Below are 26,883 nucleotides of genomic sequence, written 5' to 3' on the forward strand. Positions count from 1 at the left end.
AAATGGGATGCCGGCACTGCAGGCCGGGGCTTTAACCTGCTGTGCCACAGCACCTGCCCCCAGAATTATAATTGTCTCAAAATTCTCATTGTCACTGACAATACATTTTCTCCATACCCATCTGAAATCTCTGGGCACCACAACCACTTGTCTCTTAAGAATCTGTTTCTGTGCTGAAAGTCACATTCTGAGATCTCATCTCCTGTCTCCATTCATTCACATTCTCCTTCATGACTACTTTTTTCCTAAACAGCTAAACTCAGGGTAGGAGTTCAGATTTATGTACCTAATTCATTAGTTAGAAGAATCACACCTGTATCTTCTTATCTCCCTGCAAGACTGTAAGCTCTTAGTGATAGTAGGACCTGTACACTATATATCTTTACATTCTCTAACTTCACTCTTCCATTCTTGTTACTAAAATACATGTAGTGTGTATGCATTCAATAAGCATTTGCAGAATGGATGGATGCATGGATACACCCAAATACATGGCAAAGAGGAATTCTGAGTATGTCCTAGGTGAACAATCCTTAGAAGTGACCTTTTTTCTAAAAATAATGAACACTACTGCTTAATCTATACATAAATCAGATTTAAATGTGTTGTAAACTCATGACAAGAGCTAGGGTGATTACTGACGCCATAAACAAGAGTGTCTATTTATTAAGTCAACAACAGGAGTCACAGTGCACTTACTCCCCATGTAGGATCTCTGTCCTTAATGTGTTGTACTATGTGAATTAACGGTATAACTAGTACTCAAACAGTACATTATACTTTGTGTTTCTGTGTGGGTGCAAACTGTTGAAATCTTTACTTAATATATACTAAATTGATCTTCTGTATATAAAGATAATTGAAAATGAATCTTGATGTGAATGGAATGGGAGAGGGAGCGGGAGATGGGAGGGTTGTGGGTGGGAGGGAAGTTATGGGGGGGGAAGCCACTGTAATCCATAAACTGTACTTTGGAAATTAATATTTGTTAAATAAAAGTTAAAAAAATACATGAACACACTTTTAAAAATATATACATTTAAAAAATAAAAGTATTCATAGTTTGTAAAAAAAATAAATGTGTTGCAAAAACTGAGGAATAAATACATGTATGCCAGCAGAAAAATCTTTCTTCTACTGCAGTATAAACACTAGAAGAAATGCACAGCTTCGCTGAGTTGCTAACCGGAATCATGCTAGCTTCTTAATGCAGGTGACTGAATCTCACTGACCAACTAGACTCTGCTTTGCAATTCTCTACTCGTTGTGGCAAATGTATTAATTCCCTGAAAGCAAGAAAGAGCACTGACAAAAATGACTCAATGAAACATAGAGTCACAAGTAAAGATAACTGAATATAAAACATACACACTGAAAAGTTGTAAAAATTCCAGGAAATTTTTCATGCACTGATGAGATCTTAATTTTGAGTTTATTAAAATTCAGGATTTTAGCTCCCAAAATGCCATCATTCTACTATGTAACACCTACCCCTCCCTTTAACTATCTCCCTACAAAAACATCTTCAAAAGAAAACACTCTCAAGAATGAAGAAATTTATGGAAAATATGGAAAATATCCTCTAGTTAGGAGCATGAGTAGTGATGGTTTATCTATCAACTAGAACAGTCCCGTCCACTCCCTGAGAGGAGGAGAAAGAGGACCCCTTACCTTCCTGGGAAACAATCTCCTGTGGCAAATCGTCAATAAAACCTAAGTGCATTTCTGTTGGTTCCTCAGATCCCAAAGGATTGTGGTCCACAGTTAAACGGCCCTTCTTTTCCTCTCTTTCTTTCAAAATAACCTAAAAGTCAGTATACCAGTCTTCAATTACTCATCATTCCTCAACTATGTTCTGAATTATTACAATGTGCACTATATCACACTATATCTTTAAAAAAAGATTTATTTTGTTTAATTGAAAGGCAGAGTTACAGAGAGAGAGAGGTCTTCCATCTGTGGGTTCACTCCCCAAATGGCCATAACAGCCAGGGCTGGGCAAGGCTGAAGCCAGGAGCTTCTTTTGGGTCACCCCCGTGGATGCAGGGTCCCAAGCACTTGAGTCATCTTCTGCTGCTTTCCCATTAGCAGGGAGCTGAATTGGAAGTGGAGCAGCCAAGACTCAAACCAACGCCCATGTGGGATGCCAGCACTGCGAGCGGCAGCTTAACCCACCATGCGACAGCATTGGCCCAGGTACAGTGGTTCATTTACACATATACCTGAGGATACTCACTGGCTATGTCTTGCATAGAAACTGACTGACCAAAAGGAAATGTACTTTTAGACAATGTTAGCAGAATACAATATGTTATACAAAATAAAGGGAGACAATAATGCTGCAGAATGCACAGCTATCAAACAATACTTTCTTCGATCTTTAAACCCAGGGTGCCAAATAAGAGTTTCCCAAAAAAGAGATAAATCTGAAAGTTTGGGAACCAGAACACCCAATTATAACATTTTACCATTTTCAATTATTTGGTCATGAATTATCTCATTCTGATCTTCCTAATAACAAGAATGAGTGAATCAGAGCAGGAATTACCCCCAATTTATAGATGCGAAAGAAGAGAATGAGAAAGGTTGCCTAAAATTACATACATAGAAAGCAATGATGTGCAAATCCAGGGCTTCTTAATTCCTAAAGCTAAGGTTTTGGTATATTAAAAGCATGTTTTGTTTTGTTTTTTTAACCTTTTAGAAAGAATTCATTGTTCAGGGCCTTGTTCCATTCAAAACACAATCTCAACGGAGATGATATCCCTAAGTTTGAATTAACTAGTCATTATAAAGATGTATGCCTATGTGCACTTCACAATAATATAATGCTTAAAACACCATACTTTTTTTTTCTTTTTTCTCCTTTCTTTTCTCCTCCCTCCCTGCTACATGCTGGTTCACTCCCCAAATGCCCACAGGGCAACACTGACTGGGCCAACGTCACTGAGAACTCCGTCCAGATCTCTCAAGTGCATGGCTTGAACCCAACTGCTTGAGTCATCACCACTTCATCCCAGACTCTTCATGAGTAGGAAGGACAGAGTCAGGGGCTGGGAATCAAACCCACGAACTCCAAGTGGGACATGAGCATCTTAACTGGTGACTTAACCACTAGACCAAATGCCTGCTACATCACAACCATTTTTGCAAAACAAATTAAAACCCTTGTTTATCCTGTAATACAAACATCCCCAGATCCTGGTTTACCTTTTTAAGTGCTGTGGGTCGTTTTAGTTTTGCTATTTCTTTCTCCTTTCCTTTTTTTGCTTTAGAGGAAGTAATGTCCAAAGAATTAAAGGATGTCACACAGGGCTGACTTTTGGTGAAAGATTTTCTGTTAGCTGAGTCTTTAGGGTGAAAAGAAGCTGCAGTCACCACTAAAAACAAACAAGAACATTAACTGCTACGGACAATGCCACACACTTTCAGAGTTTCCAAACTTAAATCTACAAAAACACAAACATTTGCTTCTTGGGGAAAAAACACATCTCATGATAGTAGAACATGGTTACACAGTGTCCCCAGCAGGTACAGCTTTTATCTATCTTGTCAGCCTCCATAAGACAAAAGAGATGAAAAATTATACAGCTAACCAATTTACAGGCCTACAATAGGGAGAAATAAGTAGTTCTAGCCTACAATGGCACTCTCAAGCATGGCAATTCCTTGCAACTGGTCTTCTTTTTATCTCTGAAATCTCAAAACTCTGCACTTCCCTTATTTCTACAGAATCTGCTGTTCAAATTCATGTAAGATACACGTGGAGCCTAGCAGCCTCTCCTCCTTTCAGTCAGTAAAGAGTGCTAATTTTCCTCCCTTAGCTGCACTGTTGGTATGATTCAGTAATTTTCTTATGCCTTTTATGTCGATGTCCTCATTCTCCAGTGGCCACCCTAATCCTTTCACATTTCTAAGCGCCCAATCTCAATCTTCTCACTCTGGCAGAGATGAGATGTCCTGCCATTTCCCTAAGATGTTCTCCAGTATAAGCCTACAAACCACATGGAAGGAAGTGGCAGACATCCTTACCCCTGTTCAAAGTTCACTGACCACCTGTGCTCTTTTTGTTATATCATTTTTAAAAATATTTAATTATTTGAGAGGCAGAGTTACACAGAGGTAGAGGCAGAGAGGGAGAAAAAGAAAGACAGACACAGAGGTGGGGAGGGGTCTTCCATCCACTGGTTCATGCTCCAAATGGCCACAATGGCTGGAGCTGCGCCAATCTGAAGCCAGGAGCCAGGAGCCTCTTCGGGTCTCCTACACAGGTGCAGGAGCCCAAGGACTTGGGCCATCTTCTACTGCTTTCCCAGGCCATAGCAGAGAGCTGGATCAAAAGAGGAGCCTCAGCCAGGACTCAAACTGGCACCCATATGGGATGCCGGCACTCAGGCGGCTGTTTTACCTGCTACGCCACAGCACCAGCTCCTATCTGTGCTCTTAATCCCATCTCCTCTGCTAGGATCGTTCCCTGACCCCACTCAACCAGCTAAAAAAAATCATCTAAAAGAAAGAAAAAAGGGAGAGAAAAAGACAAACCAACAAAATCCTTCCTTTGACTGGCTTCCAGTCTTCTGCTCAAGCTAAGGTACGACTCCTCCCTGCTCTTTACTTGTTAAACTCTAAACAGTCTCTCATCAGTACTTCCCAAATCTAGCCTCTACTCTACCCACTCTCTCAAAACTGTTATTGTCAAGATCACACATAGCCATGCAAACGCCAAATACAATTCTGAGTCTTCACTTCTCTAGTTTTCTTTGGTGTCTGGTACCAGAACTACATCCTTCTCATAATTCCACCCTTGCCTTCTGTGACTTTGTAGTCTTCTATTTTTCTTACTCAAGTCTGTCTTTTCTGGTTCTACTTCCTTTTGTCCTTTAATTCTGAGCATTTCACAGGCTTACCCCTGAACATCTTCCTAATCTTTTTTTCCTCCCAATAATCTTATTTCCAGAGCTACCACAATCATCTCTATGTGGAACTCACTGACTTGTAACCTACACTGCACATTACTAACTACATTCCAAACGGGAATCACCAAGACTGCTTGCTAGCATTTCAAAAACGGCGAGCATCTGTTCTTCCCAACAAAGTTCTGCCGTGATATTTTTCTCGTACAGCATGACCACAGCCTCGACCACCCTGATGCTCCGAGTCAGAAGGTATGGAGCCATTTTTGACTAGTTTCCACATTCTACCACTTACAATCCTTTTTCATTGCTACCATAGTCTTAAACGTTTCTTTGCAATCAACACTTCAATTTAAACAGTGGTAATAGGGAAGAGGTTAATCTCATTTCTATCAAGAATCCTACTCCCTCTTCAAAGCCCAGTTCAAATGCTATCTTACATGAAATCATTTCTAACATCTTTCTCCTCCCTCCCTATTGACAGAAATCACTAGCTTGTGTAAGTTCATGAAACTTTGCTTTTATCTTTCCTAAGACACTGTTTTTGATTATTTATATATTTCTCTCCACTAGATTATAAATTTCTTGACCAAAGGTGTTATCTTTATCATCTTTGTAATCCAGCAGTTCCTGACACGTTTTGCACAAAGACACTTAACATTCATATACATTAACATTTACTAAATGAATCAAAATTCCAACGATAAGTTATTCAAAGGTTAACAATCTCTCTCCACGATATTAGTTTAAATTTACTGAATGACTATAAGCCGGATCCTGTAAGGACTTCTCATGTATCACCTTGTTTAATCCTCAAGACAATTCTGAAGTTGGTACTACCATTATTCCTATGTTAATGTAAGGAATTTTAGCACAGGAAGGTTAGTAACTTGCAAAGGAAATACATGGAAAAACAGGATTCCAGTCTAGGCAGCTTGACTCCAGGGTCCCTGCTTTTAGCTACGAAGCTATGTTGGTTTTCTAAACTACTAACTCTCAACTCTATTCCCTATGGTCCTTACTCTGACATTACTGCTACTCTCTCCATCTCAACAACATGCAACTCTAAAGCTTAGCAAGATAATTCGTTACTAATACTTACTCAAAGCACAGATGTACACACGTGGGTTAACTAGCTATAGGTTTAAACATTTTGCAGATTGGCTTAAAGTTACATACTAATACTCATCATTAAAGCATCATCCCGTCACATGGGAACAGAACAACAGAAAACTCAATTCTGCCTTTTAGCATCACCACTTTTTATTGATGCTTTTCCTTTTTCTTTGTCCTATTCGTCACCCTCTAAAACAAAGACTATGAAAATAAATGGGGAGTACACTACAACTGCTAGGCTCTAAATCTGACAAGGTTTGCTAAAATAGAAATTAATATTTTAGCAGAAAGATTACTTTCACAGACACACAATTTGGTCAAAATTCTACTTGTCATTTGTTTTTGTTTTTTTTTTTTTTTTTAAAGATTAATTTATCTATTCGAAAGGCAGAGTTAGAGAGGCAGAGGCAGAAAGAGAGAGAAACATTTTCCATCCACTGGTTCACTCCCCAGATGGCTGCAACATCAGAGCTGTGCCAATCCGAAGCCAGGAGCCAGCAGTTTCCTCCAGGTCTCCCACATGAGTGCAGGGGCCCAAGGACTTGGGCCATCTTCTACTGCTTTCCCAGGCCATAGCAGAGAGTTGGATTGGAAGTGGAGCAGCTGGGACCTGAACCGGCGCCTATATGGGATGCCAGCACTGCAGGCGGCAGCTTTAACCGCCTTGCTACAGCGCTGGACCCTGTCATTTGGTTTTAAATTGGGCAATTTAATATTTAAGAGGACCACATTACTTGTGATTTTTATTTCGACCTCTGAAGAACAAAGAAATGTGTTTGGTTCAAAATGCATACCAACTGACATTTAAGCAGAGATCTGAAAGACCTGTGGAAACAAGCAAAACTGATATCCAAAAAGCATTCCAAGAAGAGGGAATAGCAGGTCCAAAGGTGAGTGAGCTAGGAGCAGTAGGGTGTGTTGGAGGACAGCTAATATGGGGAAGGCAGTGTGTGTCAGATGAGATCATGATGATGACGAAAAGTAAAGAACTTCAGGGCAGCTCAGATATAGCCTTAGGAATCTGGCTTCACTCCAAATGACATGAAGAGCTACTGGAGAGTTCTGAGCAGTGGACTGATATAATCCAGCTTGGCTATAACCTATTATTTAATATAATCCAGCTTGTATGTTAAACAGATAACTTCTTTGAAGACAAACAGAATCAGGGGGAAGGAAAGGTGGCAGTAGTTAATAGACTACTACTGTATAGTATGATGACAGAGGCTAATAGGGTGGCAGGAAAGGATGTGGTGAGTAGTTAAGATTATGGATATGTTGGGAAGGTAGAACGGACAGGATGTGCAAAGAGAAGGGTCATGGGCAATTTCAAGGAGAATATGGTTTGAACTGACTTAAAATACATACATATTTCTTATCTTCTATATATATAGCCAAAAATTTTAGATTACCAATATTCAAAATAAACTACACCAAAGCCAAACAGTGAACTGCTCAGACTGATGTATTACCCGTATATGACAGAGGTCTGGTATTAGTAATCTGCCGTGCTTTCATAGCTTGCTGCTGCTTTTCCAGAGCAGCTAACATGTCTCCCAAATCTAGCTGCACGGGCGTTTTGTTCTTTTTTCCAGCTGCCTTTGATAAAGCTTCCTGCAAGGTGAACATGAAAATGCTTGTTTTTTATTACAGCATAAAAGTATAACAAGTCAAGATGATATTTACTATTCCTCCATCCATCCCCCTAAACCTAGCAAATAAACTACTACATTTTGTCACAGAGTGACTACATACCTGTAATTTTTTTTGCTCCATACTAATTTCTGAATATTCTTGTGCTGTGGCAAGGGCTGCTGCTAAAGCTTTCTTCTTTTGACTTTTTGCACGTTTAGGAACTGAAGTGGTAATAGGAATTGGAGTCTGAACTATATTGATTGGCGAGTTTTCTGGTAAATCATCCAACTATGACAACCCAAGAAAAATATTTTTTAGTGATCTCATAAAAGTATAATCACAAGGAAAGATGATTCAGAATGTGGGATGTTCTACATTTTAACTAGACTCTTCAAAAGATTCAAAGTCATAAACACAGTGAGATGGTGGGATCATTTTAGATTGGGAAGTAAAGGGACAAAAGACCTTAATACAATGGGTGATTTTGTCTGGAACCCTGACCGAAATCCAACAAAACAGCACCAAAGTAAAATTTTGCAATAATTGGGACAATTTCTGCACAGACTGTATACTGTATGATGCCATTTTATTAATGGTTATTTTCTTGTCTAGTATGGGACTATGGATTTCACAGGAAAGTATCTTTGTTTTGACTATGTTGAAAAGAAATACTAAAGATAAGTACTAAAACACTGTTTCCTATAGATGAAGCTACCTCCCAAGTTTTTAAATTTACCTTAATGTTTCCTTTCAACATAATCATAGTTCAAATGATTTTCTATGTTGCTTATCTTTTTAAAGAGTCACTTACTACTTTTGAAGAGAGTTTCTGTTGAATATTCTCATCCTTAGTATTTCCATTCTCATTTAGTTCTTGAAACCCATCTTCATCCTAAAATAGTTCCACATTTTAAGTAAATATGGAGAGTTCAAGACAGACTTCTTAGAAAACCTTCTTACAATGCTTAACAGTAATGAATAACGGGGAAGTTGGATCCTACCATTTAATTATTCTTAAAAAGGACATCTCATTCCTCACATGCTAAAACACAGTTATTCAAGGGGCATACCTACATGTGTTCACCCTCTGAACCACTTTATCTACTACTCCATTTTTTATTAATAATTATACCAAGAGTAGGTAAAGAAAAAGAAATGGAAAATGGACATTCAGATAATTTAGAAAATATTTTGAACAGTCTTGAGTTTTACAAATATTTTCCCTGTCCTGCATAACTACATACAGATATCAACAGGGTTACAAGTTAAAAAGTAAAAAAATTATTTCTATTTAAATTAACTTCTTAACCAATATCCCACCTTATACTGAAAATTGTATCTAATATCTTTAACTAAATAGAAACATAGAACCAATCATACAATACTACATGTAATAAAACTGCCAACATCGGACATACTGGGGCCAGTGTTGTAGCATGGTGGGTTAAGCCACAGCTTGTGACACTGACATCATATTGGAGTGTCACTTTGAGTCCTGGCTGCTTCACCTCTGATCCAGCTCCCTACTAATCTGCCTGGGAAAGCAGCAAAGTACTTGGGCCCCTGCCATCCACATGGGAGACTGGGAAGGAGTTCCAGGCCAACCGGAACCCTGACCATTGCAGCCATTTGGGGAGTGACCCAGTGCACAGAAGAGTGCTATCTCTCTCACTCTTCTTTCTCTCCCTCTTTCCATCACTCAGCCTCTCAAATAAATAAATAAATAAATAAATAGAATTTTTCAAAAACAAAAACTCAGACATATCAGACATCCTAAAACTATTCCTGACAGAACAATGGAGATGTACTCTCAAGTCCTTAAGATAAGTACTAACTCATCTAACACAGTATTAATCTCTATCCTCCGGCCTCAAGTGAGTTTTCTAGTTTAATCTCCACCTATTAACTCATTTTATACAATCTATGATCCACTCAAAATGAGTTACTGAAGTGAGTTACTGGAGATGTTTGGTAGAAAACATCTAGACAAAACCAAATTCTCCTTAATTCTTTAAAATCTTTTCCAAATGTTATTCCTCCCCTACCCTAAACCCCAAGTGACTTGTCTCTCCTTTCAACTCTAACCATATTAAGTGTGTACGTGTCTATACTCCTCTACTATACAATAAACTTCCCTGAGGATAGTATGTTCTTTCACTTTAATGTATCATTCAAAGAATATTTTACATGTATACAATAGGCCACCGCAAGAGTTGGTTTGATGACTAAACAAAAGAAACAGTGCAATTAGAATATAAACTGTCTGCCTATTAGAGAAAGTACAATAGCCATTTTTCTTTCTAAAATCCCCTTCACTGGCAGCACAAATGAACTAGATTAAATTATTCAAATTTAAAAAATCTTAGAAATACACAAAATAATAGCAATAAAAATTAAGATCTACCTCTACACATAACCTCAAAATAACGAACACACATTACAAAAATGTATAAAAAATTAACATTAATGAAGTGAATGTTAGACTAATATATATAATCAAGACAAATAGTATTTTTGAGTAATTTATAATTAATAGTACAGTCACAGGTTAAAACATAAAAAGTACTTTCAGTGTTCATAAATTAACAAATTAATATCTTAATGCAAGCATTTTCTAAAGCAGTTTAGAAGGTTTGAAAAAAATACCTCAAAATATAAAGATTCAGAATTTGGGTCACTTCTATGGGACTGACTAGAGTTTAAATGCTTATTATCTTGTCTCTTCAGCAAATTCTGTCTTCTTTCTGAGGAAGTACTATGTCCTCGACATTTGAATCCAACCTAAATAAATCACAGAGGAGAAAAGTAAATCGTTATTATTTTTAAGTAAATGTTTTAATGAAGTATAACATATTTGCAAAAGTGTATACAAAAGTGCCACAACTTAATGAGTTTTCATTATGTGTATAATTTGTTCTAAAAAGTCAAACCCGGCAGCCAGCACTGTAGCATACTAGGCTAAGCCTCTGCCTGCAGCACTGGCATCCCATACGGGTGCTAGTTTGTGTCCAGATGCTCTTCTTCTGATCCAGCTCTCTGACTATGGCCTGGGAAAGCAGTGGAAGACAGCCCAAATGCTTGGGCCCCTGTAACCATGTGGGAGACCTGGAAGAAGCTCCTGGCTCCTGGTTTCAGATTGGTCTAGCTCCAGCCATTGTGGCCATTTGGGGAGTAAACCAGCAGATGGAAGACCTTTCTTTCTGTCCATAATTCTACGTCTTAAATAAATAAATAAAATCTTAAAGAAAAAAAAAAAAAAAAGAGGGGCCAGCGCTGTGGTATAGTGGGTAAAGCCACCACCTGCATTGCTGGTCCCATATGGACGCCAGTTCAAGTCCCGGCTGCTCCACTTCCAATCCAACTCTCTGCTAGGGCCTGGGAAAATAGTTTAAGATGGTCCAAGTCCTTGGGCCCCTGTACTCGCGTGTGAGACCCAGGAGAAGCTCCTGGCTTTGGATCGGCTCAGCTCTGGCTGTTGCAGCCATTTGGGGAGTGAACCAGCGGATGGAGGACCTCTCTCTTTCTGCTCCTGCTCTCTGCCTCTGCCTTTCTGTGACTCTGCCTTTCAAATAAATAAATGAATCTTTAAAAAACAGTTTTTATATTCTCCTCATCATTTAAAATTATACTAGCACATAGAAAATGATCTGCCTTTCAAATATTAAACAGATTTTTGAAAAGGTTTAAAATCATCACAATTAAACTATGAAATACGTGAAAAATCGGAAAAATGGAACAAAGCAAACAGCCCAGAAACAAAACTTAGGCCAGAAGAAATTAGCAAATAACTAAAATGGAAGCGTGAACTAGAGGAAAGAAGGGCTACAAAGTTAGGACAACTAATTAACTGCTCTGAAAATCGACACCATTATGTTTTATCATGCATGAAAATAAGACTGTATCATATTTTATCACACATTAAAATAAATCTCATATTAAAATGTCTTGAAACATTACCCCATAAAAAAGCATCGGATAATACAAATATGTGATTTATAGAAGACTTCTGAAGCCCAAAAATAATCATAAATTTCAAAAGGGGAAAAATGTTGACTTAAAAGAAGATAAAAAGATTATTTATCTTAAAATTAAATATATACTTAAGAAAAGCACATGAATAACAAATCATCAGAAGTAGGAAAGAAAACAAACATGCTGTCAGCACTTGGATCCACTTCTGGAAAGAAGAGAGAGATAAAAATAAACTTAACATACCCTATGTATTTGCATAATTCTCTTTTTTTTTTTTTGCAATTTATCTCTTCTTATCAGTTTTGAGACAGAGATAAAATGTTTTTCACTTCAGTATTATTTCCACTCCAGTAGGCTACTGATACCACAAATGGTATAAAGACTGCAAACTTAGCAAGACTAACAGTTACAGTTGCAACAGAAAATTTCAGCACATAAAAGTAAACATTTTGTAGATTTTGTTTAAACTATATAAATGATTCTTGCTTTTGCTCTTTTGTTTTTAATGAGCTAGATTGCCTCACAAGCCTGAAACAAACAACAATAATTCCTTTTTGCAATCACTACAGGGCAGAGGGCATTATTCTGTTTGTTCTCCTAACAGCCTAATTAATGCCAAAGTAGATCTAAAGTACTTCCTTTCAGGGAGACAAAGAAACAGGCAAGTCATGGGGAAACTTAATCCATAAATTACTAGCTCTTATTTTTGTTCATCCACAAATCTATTCTATGATAGCTTTAATTCCTTAACTTGATTAAGGAATCTAGGAAGTCTATATAAAAAAATTAGAAGGATTATACTGACCAATAAACAACTCCCTGACTTCACAGCCAGCCAGTGCAGGCAGATACAGCTAGTAGAAGTTCATGGCAATGAGCAGCCTGCTCGCTACACTGCAGCTAGACCTTGCTCATGGCCTGAAGCAAGCTGCCCAATCAGGCCACATTACAGCAGCAGGCAACCATCACCGGGGAAATGCCATTATTCCTTATTCATATACTCATGCTGTTTTTCAAGTTGTTATCATTTTGTTTCATTATTTAAATAAATTTTATTGGTTAAGCCACTTAGAAATGTTTCAGACATCATGTTAGCTCACTATTATTAACACTTTTTTCTTTTTCTTTTTCTTTTTTTTTTTTTTTTTTTGACAGGCAGAGTGGATAGTGAGAGAGAGACAGAGAGAAAGGTCTTCCTTTTGCCGTTGGTTCACCCTCCAATGGCCGCCACGGCTGGCACGCTGCGGCCAGTGCACTGCACTGATCCGAAGGCAGGAGCCAGGTGCTTCTCCTGGTCTCCCATGGGGTGTAGGGCCCAAGCACTTGGGCCATCCTCCACTGCCTTCCCGGGCCACAGCAGAGAGCTGGCCTGGAAGAGGGGCAAGCGGGAAAGAATCCGGCGCCCTGACCGGGACTAGAACCCGGTGTGCTGGCGCCGCTAGGTGGAGGGTTAGCCTATTGAACCGCGGCGCTGGTCTATTATTAACACATTTAAAATAATTCCTCTCATACTTAATCACAGATTTCTCCAACCCAGTTCAAATTACCTGTGAATTATTTCTTTGTTCAGTTTGCCTTCCACTTCTAGAAAATGTTTGATTTTTTTCCATCCAAGGTTTTTTCTGAGTTGCCTGGCAGGTTACACTGGACCAATTTACACCACCTGTAACAAATGAGATTTAAGTGTAAGACTTACTTACAAAAGATGTCAAAACCTAAATATTCCCCTACCTTCATGTACGTAATTCAGTCAAAATTTAATGCTATGTATTTTTCTTTAAATTTTAAGTGACATACTGGTTCTTAGTAATATGTGTCATCTTGCAGAATACTCGCAGCTGGCATTTTCTCAATTTGCTTGACAAACCTATATTTAGAAATAACTTGAATCCCTGAAAGATTTCTAATGTCTTCTTGCAGTATCAGTAAGATTCATGCTGAAAAAGGAAATTCTGACATGAATGAAAGTATACCAAAAACACTATGCATAAAATAATTACCTGCACAGACGGATGACTCCACATGCTTAAAAAAAAAAAAAGAAAAGAATTATTTTCTACTTAAAGCCTGTCTACATTACATACATTGCAAAACACTTAATAAGTTAATGTACTGTAAAAGCATGCTTATTAAATCAGAATATTTTCATAAATAATTTCTATTAATAATAAATATACATTTTTAACCATCCTATTATTATAGAAATTGTTAATGAATATAGATACTTAAGCATTAGTAGAGGATGCAAAAATGATACTGATGTCAATGAATAATGCAGAAATCAAGGTCATGGTACATACATTCACAGTCCCAGACTCAGGGTTTCTCAAAGCCCCTGCTGCAGGCTGGCTGTTGCTGTGTTTGGGACTACAGTAACCACTATCACTGTCAATGTCAGCCTCACTAGCGCCCTGCTCACTGGAAGACTCAGCAGTGGGGTGGGATGCTCTTCTCCTTCTGCCTTTGGACTTCCACAGCATTGTGGCAGTGCTCTCCGAGAGAGACTTGTTAGCAATATCCGATGGAAAATCTACAAGAAAACAAAGTGCAACAATTCTTTGTGATGACCAAAGTGATAAATTCTTGTTAAATCATCATTAAGGGCATAAGAAAATAAACGTCAAGCTTTAATTAAGAGGAGAAATAGGAATAGGTGATGACTTTTTAAAAAGAACGTGCAAAGGTAAGATGTTCCTAACACTTTTAACAAGTTATGATGAAAAGAGAATGAAATATTTTTATCATTAATACACTTTAACAACCACCAGCCATTTAAGAAAGAGAACATCACAGTCATCTGAAGTTCGCTGTGTGCCCTGTAACCACTACCGCATCCTCTTTGATCTGCAGAGATTACCTCTATTCAGAATTCTGCATTTATCATTCCGTTAGTTTAACTATAGATTTTAAATTCGGAAACCATAAATCATGTAATTCTGCAGTTCTTAACTTTATTTTTAAAAATCATACTGCTGGTATTCTTCTCTGACTTGCTTAAGGTGCATGTGGCTTAAATTCATTAACGTCACTGGAATGCAGACTAAATACACCATAATGAATTTACCCTAATTGTGCCATTAATAAGACACTTGCATTGCTTTGAAAAATGCTATTAAGAACAACACTGCTTGGGGGCCAGTGCCATGGCACAGCAGGTTAATCATCTGCCTGCGGAGCCGGCATCCCATATGGGCACCGGGTTCTAGTTCCGGCTGCTCCTCTTCCCGTCCAGCTCTTTTCTGTGGCCCAGGAGGGCAATGCAGGATGGCCCAAGTGCTTGGGCCCCTGCACCCGCATGGGAGACCAGGAAGAAGCACCTGGCTCCTGGCTTCAGATCGGCGCAGCGCCAGCTGTAGCGGCCATTTGGGGGGTGAACCAATGGAAAGAAGACCTTTCTCTCTGTCTCTCTCTCATTGTCTGTAACTCTACCTGTCAAACAAATAAATACAAATCTTAAAAAAATAAAAAAAAGAACAATACTGCTGGGCCTGGTGTTGTGGCTCAGTAGGTTAATCCTCCGCCTGCGGCACCAGCATCCCACATGGGCGCCGGTTCTAGTCCCGGCTACTCCTCTTCCAATCCAGCTCTCCACTATGGCCTGGAAAAGCACTAGAAGATGGTCCAGATGCTGGGTCCCTGCACCCGCTTGGGAGACCTGGAAGAAGCTCCTGGCTCTTGGCTTCGGATCAGCTCAGCTCCAGCTGTTGCAGCGATTTGGGGAGTGAACTACTGGATGGAAGACCTTTCTCTATGTCTCTTCCTGTCACTGTCTGTACCTCTCAAATAAATAAATAAATAAAATTTTTTTTGGTTTGTTTGTTTGTTTGTTTGTTTGTTTTTTTCCACAGGCAGAGTGGACAGTGAGAGAGAGAGACAGAGAGAAAGGTCTTCCTTTGCCGTTGGTTCACCCTCCAGTGGCCGCCGCGGCCGGCGCGCTGCGGCCGGCGCACCGCGCTGATCCGATGGCAGGAGCCAGGAGCCAGGAGCCAGGTGCTTTTCCTGGTCTCCCATGGGGTGCAGGGCCCAAGCACTTGGGCCATCCTCCACTGCACTCCCTGGCCACAGCAGAGAGCTGGCCTGGAAGAGGGGCAACCGGGACAGAATCCGGCGCCCCAACCGGGACTAGAACCCGGTGTGCCGGCGCCGCTAGGCGGAGGATTAGCCTAGTGAGCCGCGGTGCCGGCCAATAAATAAAATCTTTAAAAAAATACTGCTGTAGGCCAGTGCCGTGGCTCACTAGGCTAATCTTCCGCCTGCAGCGCCGGCACCCTGGGTTCTAGTCCTGGTTGGAGCGCTGGATTCTGTCCCGATTGCTCCTCTTCCAGTCCAGCTCTCTGCTGTGGCCTGGGAAGTCAGTGGAGGATGGCCCAAGTGCTTGGGCCCTGCACCCGAATGGGAGACCAGGAGGAGGCACCTGGCTCCTGGCTTCAGATCAGCGCAGCACCGGCTGTAGCGACCATTTGGGGGGTGAACCAACGGAAGGAAGACCTTTCTCTCTGTCTCTCTTTCTCTCACTGTCTAACTCTGCCTGTCAAAAAAAAAAATAAATAAAAATAAATAAAAAATTTAAAAAATACTTCTGTAAACACTCTTATACAGACACATGAATGCCACATGAATGAAAATACCAAATCATTTTTTAAGTTGGATAAAACAATTAACACTCTACCAGCAGTATATATACATATATACACATATCCCCAGTGATTCATATATTCAACAAATATTTGATACTATTCCCTAAAGTATAATTTTTGCCAACCTGTAGTAAAAAGGGGGTTTACTGTGGGTTTCAATTTGCATTTTCTGCTTAATAATGAGGTTTAATACCTTTTCTGGTATTTTTTAGAAACAATAATGCTTTCCCTTTTGTAAAATTCTGTTAATTTATTTTTAACTTCTACCCATTTTCCTACTATTTTTTATTCTTATTTTGCAAACTGTAATCATAGTAAGACATTCCCAAAACAAAAACACTTATAATCATCTCCCAATAAATCACAACTGTTCCTTTAGCTACACTTCTGCCCCTACATTTTTATGTAACAGTAACACAATTTTGAGTCATCATCTATTTAATACTATGTTCTATGTTGTGATATGTTTCAGAAAATACTGTAGGAGCCAGCACTGTGGCACAGTGAGTTAAGATGCTGTCTGCAGCGCTAGCATCCCATACAGGAGGAGGTTCAAGTCCCAGTTGCTCCACTTCTAATCCAACTTCCTGCTAATGTGCTTGGAAAAGCAGAAGATAGCCCAAGTGCTTAGACCCATATGGGAGACCCAGATGAAGCTCCTAGCTTCAGCCAGGCTCAGCTCTGGCACTTGGGGTCATCTGGGGAGTGAACCAGCAGATGAAAACTCTCCCCCCCCCAACTCTTTCAAATAAATAAATCTTTTATTAAAAAAATACTGTGGCCAGCACCATGGCTCACTAGGCTAATCCTCTGCCTGCGGCGCCAGCACCCCGGGTTCTAGTCCCAGTCGGGGCGCCAGATTCTGTCCCGGTCACTCCTCTTCCTGTCCAGCACTCTGCTGTGGCCTGGGAGTGCAGTGGAGGATGGCCCAAGTGCTTGGGCCCTGCACCCCATGGGAGACCAGGAGAAGCACCTGGCTCCTGCCTTCGGATCAGCGTGGTGCGCCGGCCGCAGCGGCCATTGAGGGGTGAACCAATGGAAAAGGAAGACCTTTCTCTCTGTCTCTCTCTCTCACTGTCCACTCTGCCTGTCAAAAAAAAAAAAAAAATACTGTAATATAGCTCTGTATTACTGAATGGGTATACTGTACTTTTTTAAGACTCATCACCTGCTACTGGACAGTGTTTTTATGGCACTGCTTTAATGTGCATCTTTAATCAAACAGCCCCTTCTCTTCTAGGGAGAGATTCCATTTGGATACATTCATATGAGTGGGTGTTTAGGTCAAAACAAAGAATCCTAAACACCTGACAACTTCTTTCAGATGCCTGGCACTGTGCCCCAGGGACTCCAAGTACAGGATGGGATCACTTCCTTACTAATTAATATGAATTCTTTATATAGATTAATCCTTTGTCAATTATATACACGGCAAAAATCTTTTCCAAGTTTGTGACTTACTCTTTTTGACTTATTCACTTTAAATAATCAACATTTCAGAAAGAGTTTCCTCTTGGCAATCATGACATCTGCCCCTATTTTTTTTTTCTACCATTGGTTTGCCCATTAAGTCCTTTATCCATCTGAAATAGATTCGCGTGAGGTATAAATGAGAGTTAGCACTATCTGTCATGTGCCATGCATTTCCACATAGGCAGAGTCTATTTCTGGGCTTTCTGTTCTGTTCGGTTTTTGTGTATGGCACTGATAATTTAACCTATAGGATTCAAGGTGGCTTAAGAAGTCTTTTTGTTTTAAAAGATTTATTTTACTGATTTGAAAGACAGAGTAGAGAGAGAGGTAGAGCCAGGGAGAGGTCTTCCATTCCATTGGTTCACTCCTCAAATGACCACAACAGCCAGAGCTGAGCTGATCCGAAGCCAAGAGCTAGGAGCTTCTTCCAGGTCTCCCACACGGGCACAGGGACCCAAGAACTTGGGCCATCTTTTACTGCTTCCCTCGGCCATAGCACAGAGATAGCTCAGAAGAGAAGGCAGCACTGGTGCCCATATGGGATGCTGGCGCTGCAAGTTGGGCCTTTAACTCGATGCACCATAGCGCTGGCCCTGTATAAGTCTTAATATCTAAAGGAAAGGTTCTTTTCCAGGGATGTGTTGGCTCTTCTCAAACCACTGCTCCTGTTTTAGAATTAATTTGTCAAATTGTCCAAAAATTCCTACTAAAATTTCAACAGGATTGCACTGAATGTATAGACTAACTCAGGGAAAACTGACACTTAAAATTGCAAATCATCTTGCATGAATATATAGATTTTTCTAAGGTCCTATGGTGAAAGTCTTACGGTTTTATACATATTATATCTCATACATCTCTAAGATTTATTTCCAGAAACTATTTCTTTTGCTATTATAAATTATATCTTGTCTTAAATTTTGTTGGCTGGGGCCAGCACTGTGGTGCAGCGGATTAACACCCTGGCCTGAAGTGCGAGCATCCCATATGGGTGGCGGTTCAAGACCTGGCTGCTCCAATTCCCATCTAGCTCTCTGCTATGCCTGGGAAAGCAGAAGATGGCCCAAGTCCTTGGGCCCCTGTACCCACATGGGAGACCGGGAAGACGATCCTGGCTCCTGGCTTCGGATAGGCACAGCTCCACCGTTCCGGCCAATTGGGGAGTGAACCATCAGATGGAAGACCTCTCTCTGTTTCTCTGCCTCTCCTCTCTGTGTAACTCTGACTTTTGTATAAATAAATCTATTAAAAATAAATAAATAAATTTCGTTGGCTGATGGCTCGCTGAAATGCAATTAACTTTAATATATTATTTCACATCTAGCTATCTTATTAAACTCTTATTAAATACTATAAGCCTATGTGCAAAAGTAAAAATTTGTTACAAATGAAAAGACAAATTTGTTACATAATACATAATTCTTTCTCTGACATAAATTAATACCCAGAAATTAAAAGCAAACTAACAATGAAAGTACCTATAAGAACGTACAGTCTTCTATTTAAATTATATCTTTATCTTTTTATCATCTAATTCTTACACAATTTTTTAGTTTAACCTTATTTTTCATTTTGCTTGAGACGAGACAAAAACAGCCCTTCCATTTGCCAGTTCACGTCCCAAAGGTCTTCTATATGGTTGGCAGAAATCTAATTACTTTTTAAAAAAAGATTTACTTATTTATTTGAGAGGCAGAGTTACAGAGAGAGAGAGAGAGAGAGAGAGACAAAGAGGGAGGTCTTTACTCCCCAAATGGCTACAATGGCCAGAGCTGGGCCAATCCAAAGCCAGGAGCCAGGAGCTTCTTCCAGGTTTCCCACGCGGGTGCAGGGGCCCAAGCACTTGGGTTGTCTTCTGCTACTTTCCCAGGCCGTTAGCAGAGAGATGGACTGGAAGTAAAGCAGTCTGTACTTGAAACACCCATATGAGAGGCTTAATCTACTATGCCACAGCGTAGGCCCCAAAATCTAATTACTTGAGCCATTATTTGCTATCTCCCACAGTCTGTATTTGCAGGAAGCTGGAGTCAGGAGCCAGAGCCAGGTGTTGAACCCAGGCACTCTGATGTGGGGTACAGCAGGCTAAACAACCACTCCCCATTTTCTAATTCTAATACTTCATAAAGCTTATCATTTTGGTAAGTTAATGACAAAACTAGACAGGGACAATTTTTAATACTTTTTTTTTAAGATGCAGAGACAGAGCTTTCATCCATTGGTTCACTCTGCAATTGCCTAGAAGCCAGGAACTCAATCCATGTCTCCTACTTGGGTAGCAGGAACCCAACTAACTGAGCTATCACCCCCAAGATGTATGTTGACAGGAAGCAAGAATGGGGAGCATAGGCAGTACTCAAACCCAGGCGTTCCGGTAAGCGACATGGGCATCCCACTGGGCAGCTGAACTGCTAGGTCCAATAACTACCCTCAGGAAGGGTAATTTTTAATGGCTTTCCCAGGGTTTAAAGCATCAGAAATGGACACTATGACTAGGAATGACCAGAACAGAAAAAATTTTAATATATCACATAGCAATAAACCTTTTCCATACATCCCCTAAGCACCTGTTAGAATCTGTTCATCTTACTACAAACCACGGTGACTATAATATTACCAAGATTTAACTGATTCTTAGATCCTTTCTCTGTTCCTAATGGATCTAAGCCATTGTAAAAGAAACTGGAATAGTCATCCAAAAGAAAAGGCATACCCAAATGAAAATAAAGCATAAGCTAAATTACTCATTATCAAACCTTATTTGAGTATAGGCTATACAGAAATAAAACATAAATGTGCCTTTGAACAGCTCTAATTGTTGGTCTTGGATCATTAGCAAGGATTTTTTGGGGGGACAACTTTGTGGTATAACAGGTTACCACCTGCAATGCCAGCATCCCACATGGACACTGGTTTGAGTCCTGGCTGCTCCATTTCCAATCCAGCTCCTTGCTAATCCACCTGGGAAAGCAGTAGATGACTCAAATGCTTGGACCCATGCACCTATGTGGGAGGCTGGATGAAGCTCCTGGCTCCTGGCTCCAGCCTGGCCCAGCCTGGTTGTTGCAGTCATTTGGGGAGTGAACCAGCAGGTAGAAGTACTCTTTTTCTCTTTCTCTCTCTAACTTTCAAATAAATAAATCTTTTAAAAAATATTTAAAAATTTAGGAAAAAAAGAACTTTTTGTTATACTCAATGAGAGCGGGTCAGAGAAAACAAACATCTACTCTGCAGATAAGAAGCGGAGACCAGAGATACAAATTAGAATTTCATGAAATAAAATAGTCAATATCTAGAATGTTATAAGAATATTAATTATCTATTAGCTGGCACTACGGCTCACTTGGCTAATCCTCCGCCTGCGGCACCGGCACCCTGGGTTCTAGTCCCGGTTGAGGCGCCGGATTCTATCCTGGTTGCTCCTCTTCCAGTCCAGCTCTCTGCTGTGGCCCAGGAGGGCAGTGGAGGATGGCCCAAGTGCTTGGGCCCTGCACCCACATGGGAAACCAGGAAGAAGCACCTGGCTCCTGGCTTTGGATCGGCGCAGCGCGCCAGCCGCAGCACACCAGCCGTAGTGGCCATTTGTGGGGTGAACCAACGGAAAAGGAAGACCTTTCTCTCTGTCTCTCTCTCACTGTCTAACTCTGCCTGTCAAAAAAAAAAAAAAAATTATCTATTGCCAGATAAAGTTTTTTTTTATTATTATTTAATGCTGAGACAGTCCTCTAAAAAATGCTGACACTATAACTGACTGAAGTTTTTCTCTGTGTGACAGAATATAGACGTCATTCACAGGTTTGGTCAGACCTATGCTTACATGTGGCACAGAAAACTCAGTACTAAGTCATTTCTAAAAACGTTACACAATTTTAGAATGACTTATAAAAAGTTGTAAACTAGTTATAAAAAACACAATCAATTTTGATTTCTACCAAAATGGGTCACTCAAATGTCTAGTATGTGCAAAATTACATCTCTGATTTCTGAACAGCCCCACTAAAGGCAAAAGGAACCTCAAATTCTGCTCCAAATTGTACATAACACCAGAAAGCAAGTTGAAAGAACATTGTTTTATGCCTCCTAGAGAATTTCACAAAATGACAAGACAAATCAAAGGATGAAAAGTCTAGAATCCTGAAAGGTAGTGTTCAACTGTAAAGTTAATGTATGAAAAAAGGTAAAATCAGTGACTTAAGAACCTTCGCCTTACCAGTTTGCTGTGAAGCGTCCACCAAAAGCACAATTTTTGATCGATTATCAGGACCCATTGCATTTGTTTCTTTCTGAGTAGCTACATTTTTCACCAGCGGTCTTTTGCTTTTTATGTGCTGTTGTAAAAGCTGCTGCTGATTTAAATTAAATTAAAAAAGAAAGTATTCAGTATGCCAAACACTATAAAATACACATTTACTTAAAAAATACATTAAATGTATGTTCTAACTTGGTGTGGGGAAAAAGGGTTACTCTTAGTGTTTCATGAAATTATCTGCAAAGAAGGCTGGTAGGCTGAATAATGTGTTATACCCATACTTACACACATTTTTCTAATAGCTGTTAACACTACTATGACAAATAAACTATAATCCACTTTTGTTACTTGCACTTTTTATTTTCTTAATAAGTAATAAATAACAAGGGTATAATCATATCATATGTGGGGTTCTATGCATTTATTTAAAAGGGTAATAAAAAGGATTATGAAATCCCAACACTAAATTTTAGTTTCATAATAATAATGTCCAAAAAATCTGCTTCAGAGTTCAGAAAGAAAATATATAAAAGCTGATCCTTCCTTGACTTTTTAAAATATGAGTGTTCATCATTCAATAGCAATATATAAAACAGAATGCTGAATTTAACTTCTATAACTTCCTAATTTAAACTAGAAGTGCATTCTGAGAAATTACATTCCTTGAACATCTGGAACTATATACTATTATCGGACTTCCAGTACTTACCTCCTCATTCTCAGAGGACTCAAAGGATGTCCCTTGACTCAGAGAGCTTCCATGAGCAACGACTATAAACTTCTCAAAATAACTTCAGATGCTTATTTGTTTTTTAATTTGTAAAAATTATGTGAAGAGGAAGTACAGTTTTTTTTTTTTTTTCACTAAAGAAGCTGGGCTAATGGAATGCAGGGAAAGCATCAATCCTTTGATGGTACACGCATAATGTGTGTCTTCTAGGAGCTCCAAAGTGCTGACTAAAAACATGGCTTTTCCTCTTATTAGCTTTAATATTAAGGTCACAATGAAAAAGTAGCCTACAATAACCCTTAATTTCTCTTATATATGTGTGTTTTTTAAACTTAATTAAATGGCTGGCCCTGAATAAACGTGGTTTCATATGCTATCTGCACTTTCTCCAGCCTTAGGAGACTCCTTATTCATGTAATAGCAAAGTACCTCTCAAATAACAAAGTGCTATTCCTGTGCATTTCTAAAAATTCATAGAACTGAACCAATGAAGTTGAAGGGATCTAATGAATCACAAATTTTTTTCCAGAAGAATGTCTCCTGCTGATATCTGAACACTAAAATACCTTGAAGTGCATGAGCTGTTCAATCCCATTAGCATAGCATCCACACTAACCATTTATTAACGTTGGTATCACCATGCAATTTTCATGACTAAATTAAAATAACTCAGACATACTTGTGCATTGTGTTTATGTAAAGTTCTTGGAAGGATCATAAAGATGACTTAATCATACCACCAATCAAAAGTGAAGGAACAATAAACAAGACAGAAAAAATTATTTTTAAATAACATACTCTTGATACTATATTAGTGAATGAAATGCTCTGTAGTAAAATCAGCATTAAAGGTCAATCAATGCAAGAAATACATCACTTACACAAGTATTACCAAAGAAATATTAGATGTAAAATCCAATCAAAAACAGCCACTTACTTTTGGTACCACTGGCCCTCTATTACAGTTTCTGCTTCGGTGACTGGACAACGGGAAGACCTGTCCAAGCTGACTTGGACGCTCAGTGCATTCTGTGGTTACAGCATTTACAGTATTTGCAGCTTGAAAGGTGCTGGAGTAAGGTGTAGGAAAAGGATGATAGAAACCCATAACTTGGGCACATGGCGCTGGCATCAGCTGATAATATGTATACTCTGTCGAAACAGGTGGCTGAGCAGATATAATGGGGTAGGCAAGGTATGGTCCAGTGGGGTTTGGATTGGGCTGTTGCCATCGTATATCATTGTTATATAAAGGAAATTGTCTGCAAAACCAAATAAAACAAGAACAAATCTATTTACAAGTCTAAAAACAAACAAAATCTCTTAACTTTGTTTAATAAAAAACAGAACAAACAGTGGCTTCATAAGTCTGGGAAAGGAGACAAAATTACCATCTTACAAATTTCTTTGCTTGAATTAGAGATTAGGTACATGCAATAAACATTTAAATGACAGTATAAAGGAATCCAACCTGATGAGTTTTATGGCATTCCACAAACTATTATTATTTGTATGTAACTCTGCCCTCAGCCTTCTCAAGAAACTTCTGCTTAAAACATCTTGCTGCTGGGTAAGCAAACAACGGCAGTGCAAGGTTCCCATCAATGCTAACAACTGTGACTGCCTCTTGCAAAAAGCAAAGCAAGGTGATCATTGTGTAAGATCATCATTTCACAGGGTGACTGAATTCCTCTAACTCTTTTTCTGTTCAACCCCAGGGCCTCCTCTTTCCCATCCTTCCTAACCACTTGGCAAAGTCCACCTGTTTTCCTGGCTCCCTTCTTTAGCAATGAAAGAATACTCCAGGTCTAGGGAAAAGAAGAGAAAAAGAAAACTTGTCCACTGACATCTTATCTCCAGCATTACAGCTTCTTCTAATAGGGTTCCTATTAGAACCAGCAAGTCTTCCTGCCCCAGCATCCCCTTGCTGCACAGCACTGCTGATGAATGAGGGGTTTGAGCTGGGGGGAGTTGAAGCAGAGTTTTCCTTCAATATTCCTGTGACAAAGTATTCAATAATTTTGTGACAAAGCAAAATGGAAAAATATCTCTTAAAATTCTAAAAATATTTTAAACTAATCTGCAGTCTCACTCATGTATTCTCAAAGATTATTTGGTAAGGCAAGAAAACAAACTTATCAGGGTCTGCACTGTGGCACAGCGGGTAAAGCCACCCCCTGCAACACCAGGATCCCATATGGGTGCTGGTTCAAGACCTGACTATTCCACTTCCAATCCAGCTCCCTGCTAATGTGCCTTGGAAAGCAGGAGAAGATTTCCCAAGTGCTTGGGCCCCTGCAAACACAAGGGAGACTCAGAAGAAGCTCTAGGCTCCTGGCTTTAGCCTGGCCCAGTCCCAACAGTTGTGGCCATGTGGGGAGTGAGTCAATATATGTTAAGATCTCTCTCCTTCTCTGTGTCCCTAACTCTTTCTCTGTAATTCTGCCTTTCAAATAAATAAATAAATATTTAAAAACATCACACTGTACACTTGGCCATTTTGTCAAACAGAAAAACAGTACTATTAAATTAAGGCTATGAATCATCTTGTACATTAACAGGTCTAAGATTTTTAATATAAATGTTAATTTCAACTGAAAAGGATCCTTTAGTTTGGACTGTTTATCCAATCCCAAGATTCTGTTTTAAGAATCTCACAATATTAACTTGAATATTTAATACCTGAGAAGGTAGTTCAATGGCCTCACATATCATACATCCAGAATTTCTCAAAAAATGTGCACTGACACAATGTATTATATTTGTGTAGAAATACTGATTGCCTCAGCCCTCGGGGATAGTTGGGCTGAGCCTAGAGTCACCACCTGCCTCATCCATTTACCCCATAATGCCAGAAAAATACAATTTTCTGTGCAACATAACTTGAAAAAGGTTGAAAGGACTTCAATACTTCAAAAAAGGAACTACATCAATGAAATGCAATCACTCAGGCAAACTAAGCAGGGTCAGAAAGGCTATTCTGTGTTTCATGAGATACACTTTTTTTTTTTTTTTTTTTGCCACACAGAGTTAGACAGTGAGAGAGAGTTATAGACAATGAAAGAGAGAGACAGAGGACAGAGAGAAAGGTCTTCCTTCTGTTGGTTCACCCCCCAAATGGTCACTAGAGCTGGTGCACTGCACCAATCTTAAGCCAGGAAGCCAGGTGCTTCTTCCTGGTCTCCCATGCAGGTGCAGGGCCCAAGCACTTGGGCCATCCTCCAGTGCCTTCCCGGACCACAGCAGAGAGCTGGACCGGAAGAAGAGCAACCGGGACAGAATCTGGCGCCCCAACTGGGACCAGAACCCGGGGTGCCGGCGCCGCAGGTGGAGGATTAGCCTAGTGAGCCGCGGTGCTGGCCGAGATATACTCTTTTTTTTTTTTTTTTTTTTTTGACAGGCAGAGTGGACAGTGAGACAGAGAGACAGAGAGAAAGGTCTTCCTTTTGCCGTTGGTTCGCCCTCCAATGGCCGCCACGGCTGGCGTGCTGCGGCTGGCGCACCGCGCTGATCCAAAGGCAGGAGCCAGGTGCTTCACCTAGTCTGCCATGGGGTGCAGGGCCCTAGCACTTGGGCCATCCTCCACTGCACTCCCGGGCAACAGCAAAGCTGGCCTGGAAGAGGGGCAAGCGGGAAAGAATCCGGCGCCCTGACCGGGACTAGAACCCGGTGTGCCGGCGCCGCTAGGTGGAGGATTAGCCTATTGAGCCGTGGTGCCGGCCCCGAGATATACTCTTAACCAGTAGGTCACACACTATCTGAACCGTAAGCACTGTGTGAAATCATTGTGAGACTACAGCACACACTTCAAATTAAAACTGGAGTCTGGAAACATGCTAACTACCCACAAAAGCTTCAAAGTTAAGGACTATGCCTTGACATTTTCTTCTCAAGCCAGAGACCACCATGGCAATTATGAGATTAGACACCTAATCTTAAAAAGAGTTTTTGTTTATTTCTTTCTATATACTTCATTCCTCCCTTTCAGTCAATTTATTTCAAATATATTTCAATGGCAATAGAAGAGACATACCCAAAAAACTCCATGTCCTCTTAGAATGATAACAATGTTAACAATTTTCAAGGTCAGTGCTGTGGCATAGCAGGTAAAGCTGCCACCTGCAGTGCCGGCATTCCCATATGGGCGCGGGTTTGAGCCCCGGC

At 39.9% G+C, this 26,883-nt stretch overlaps 1 protein-coding gene across 2 annotated transcripts in view; it reads right to left on the reverse strand.

Moving 5' to 3' along the window:
• Positions 1 to 26,883, reverse strand: part of SECISBP2L (SECIS binding protein 2 like) — a 52,200-nt gene that overhangs the window by 13,171 nt on the left and 12,146 nt on the right. The window contains exons 3-13 of one of the 2 annotated variants that reach the window (XM_008269039.5): positions 23,657 to 23,981; positions 21,951 to 22,086; positions 13,934 to 14,163; positions 13,634 to 13,658; positions 13,181 to 13,296; positions 10,308 to 10,442; positions 8,473 to 8,553; positions 7,782 to 7,949; positions 7,499 to 7,640; positions 3,211 to 3,380; positions 1,672 to 1,804 (exon numbers count right to left, since the gene is read on the reverse strand). In XM_008269039.5, the coding sequence (XP_008267261.3) occupies positions 1,672 to 1,804; positions 3,211 to 3,380; positions 7,499 to 7,640; positions 7,782 to 7,949; positions 8,473 to 8,553; positions 10,308 to 10,442; positions 13,181 to 13,296; positions 13,634 to 13,658; positions 13,934 to 14,163; positions 21,951 to 22,086; positions 23,657 to 23,981 (1,661 nt within the window). The remainder of the gene's footprint in view (positions 1 to 1,671; positions 1,805 to 3,210; positions 3,381 to 7,498; positions 7,641 to 7,781; positions 7,950 to 8,472; positions 8,554 to 10,307; positions 10,443 to 13,180; positions 13,297 to 13,633; positions 13,659 to 13,933; positions 14,164 to 21,950; positions 22,087 to 23,656; positions 23,982 to 26,883) is intronic. The other variant, XM_008269040.5, reaches the window with a different exon arrangement.

The sequence above is a fragment of the Oryctolagus cuniculus genome, chromosome 12 (genome assembly GCF_051225735.1).
Source record: "Oryctolagus cuniculus isolate XC-2025 breed Fujian yellow rabbit chromosome 12, ASM5122573v1, whole genome shotgun sequence".
NCBI classification, from domain to species: domain Eukaryota; kingdom Metazoa; phylum Chordata; class Mammalia; order Lagomorpha; family Leporidae; genus Oryctolagus; species Oryctolagus cuniculus.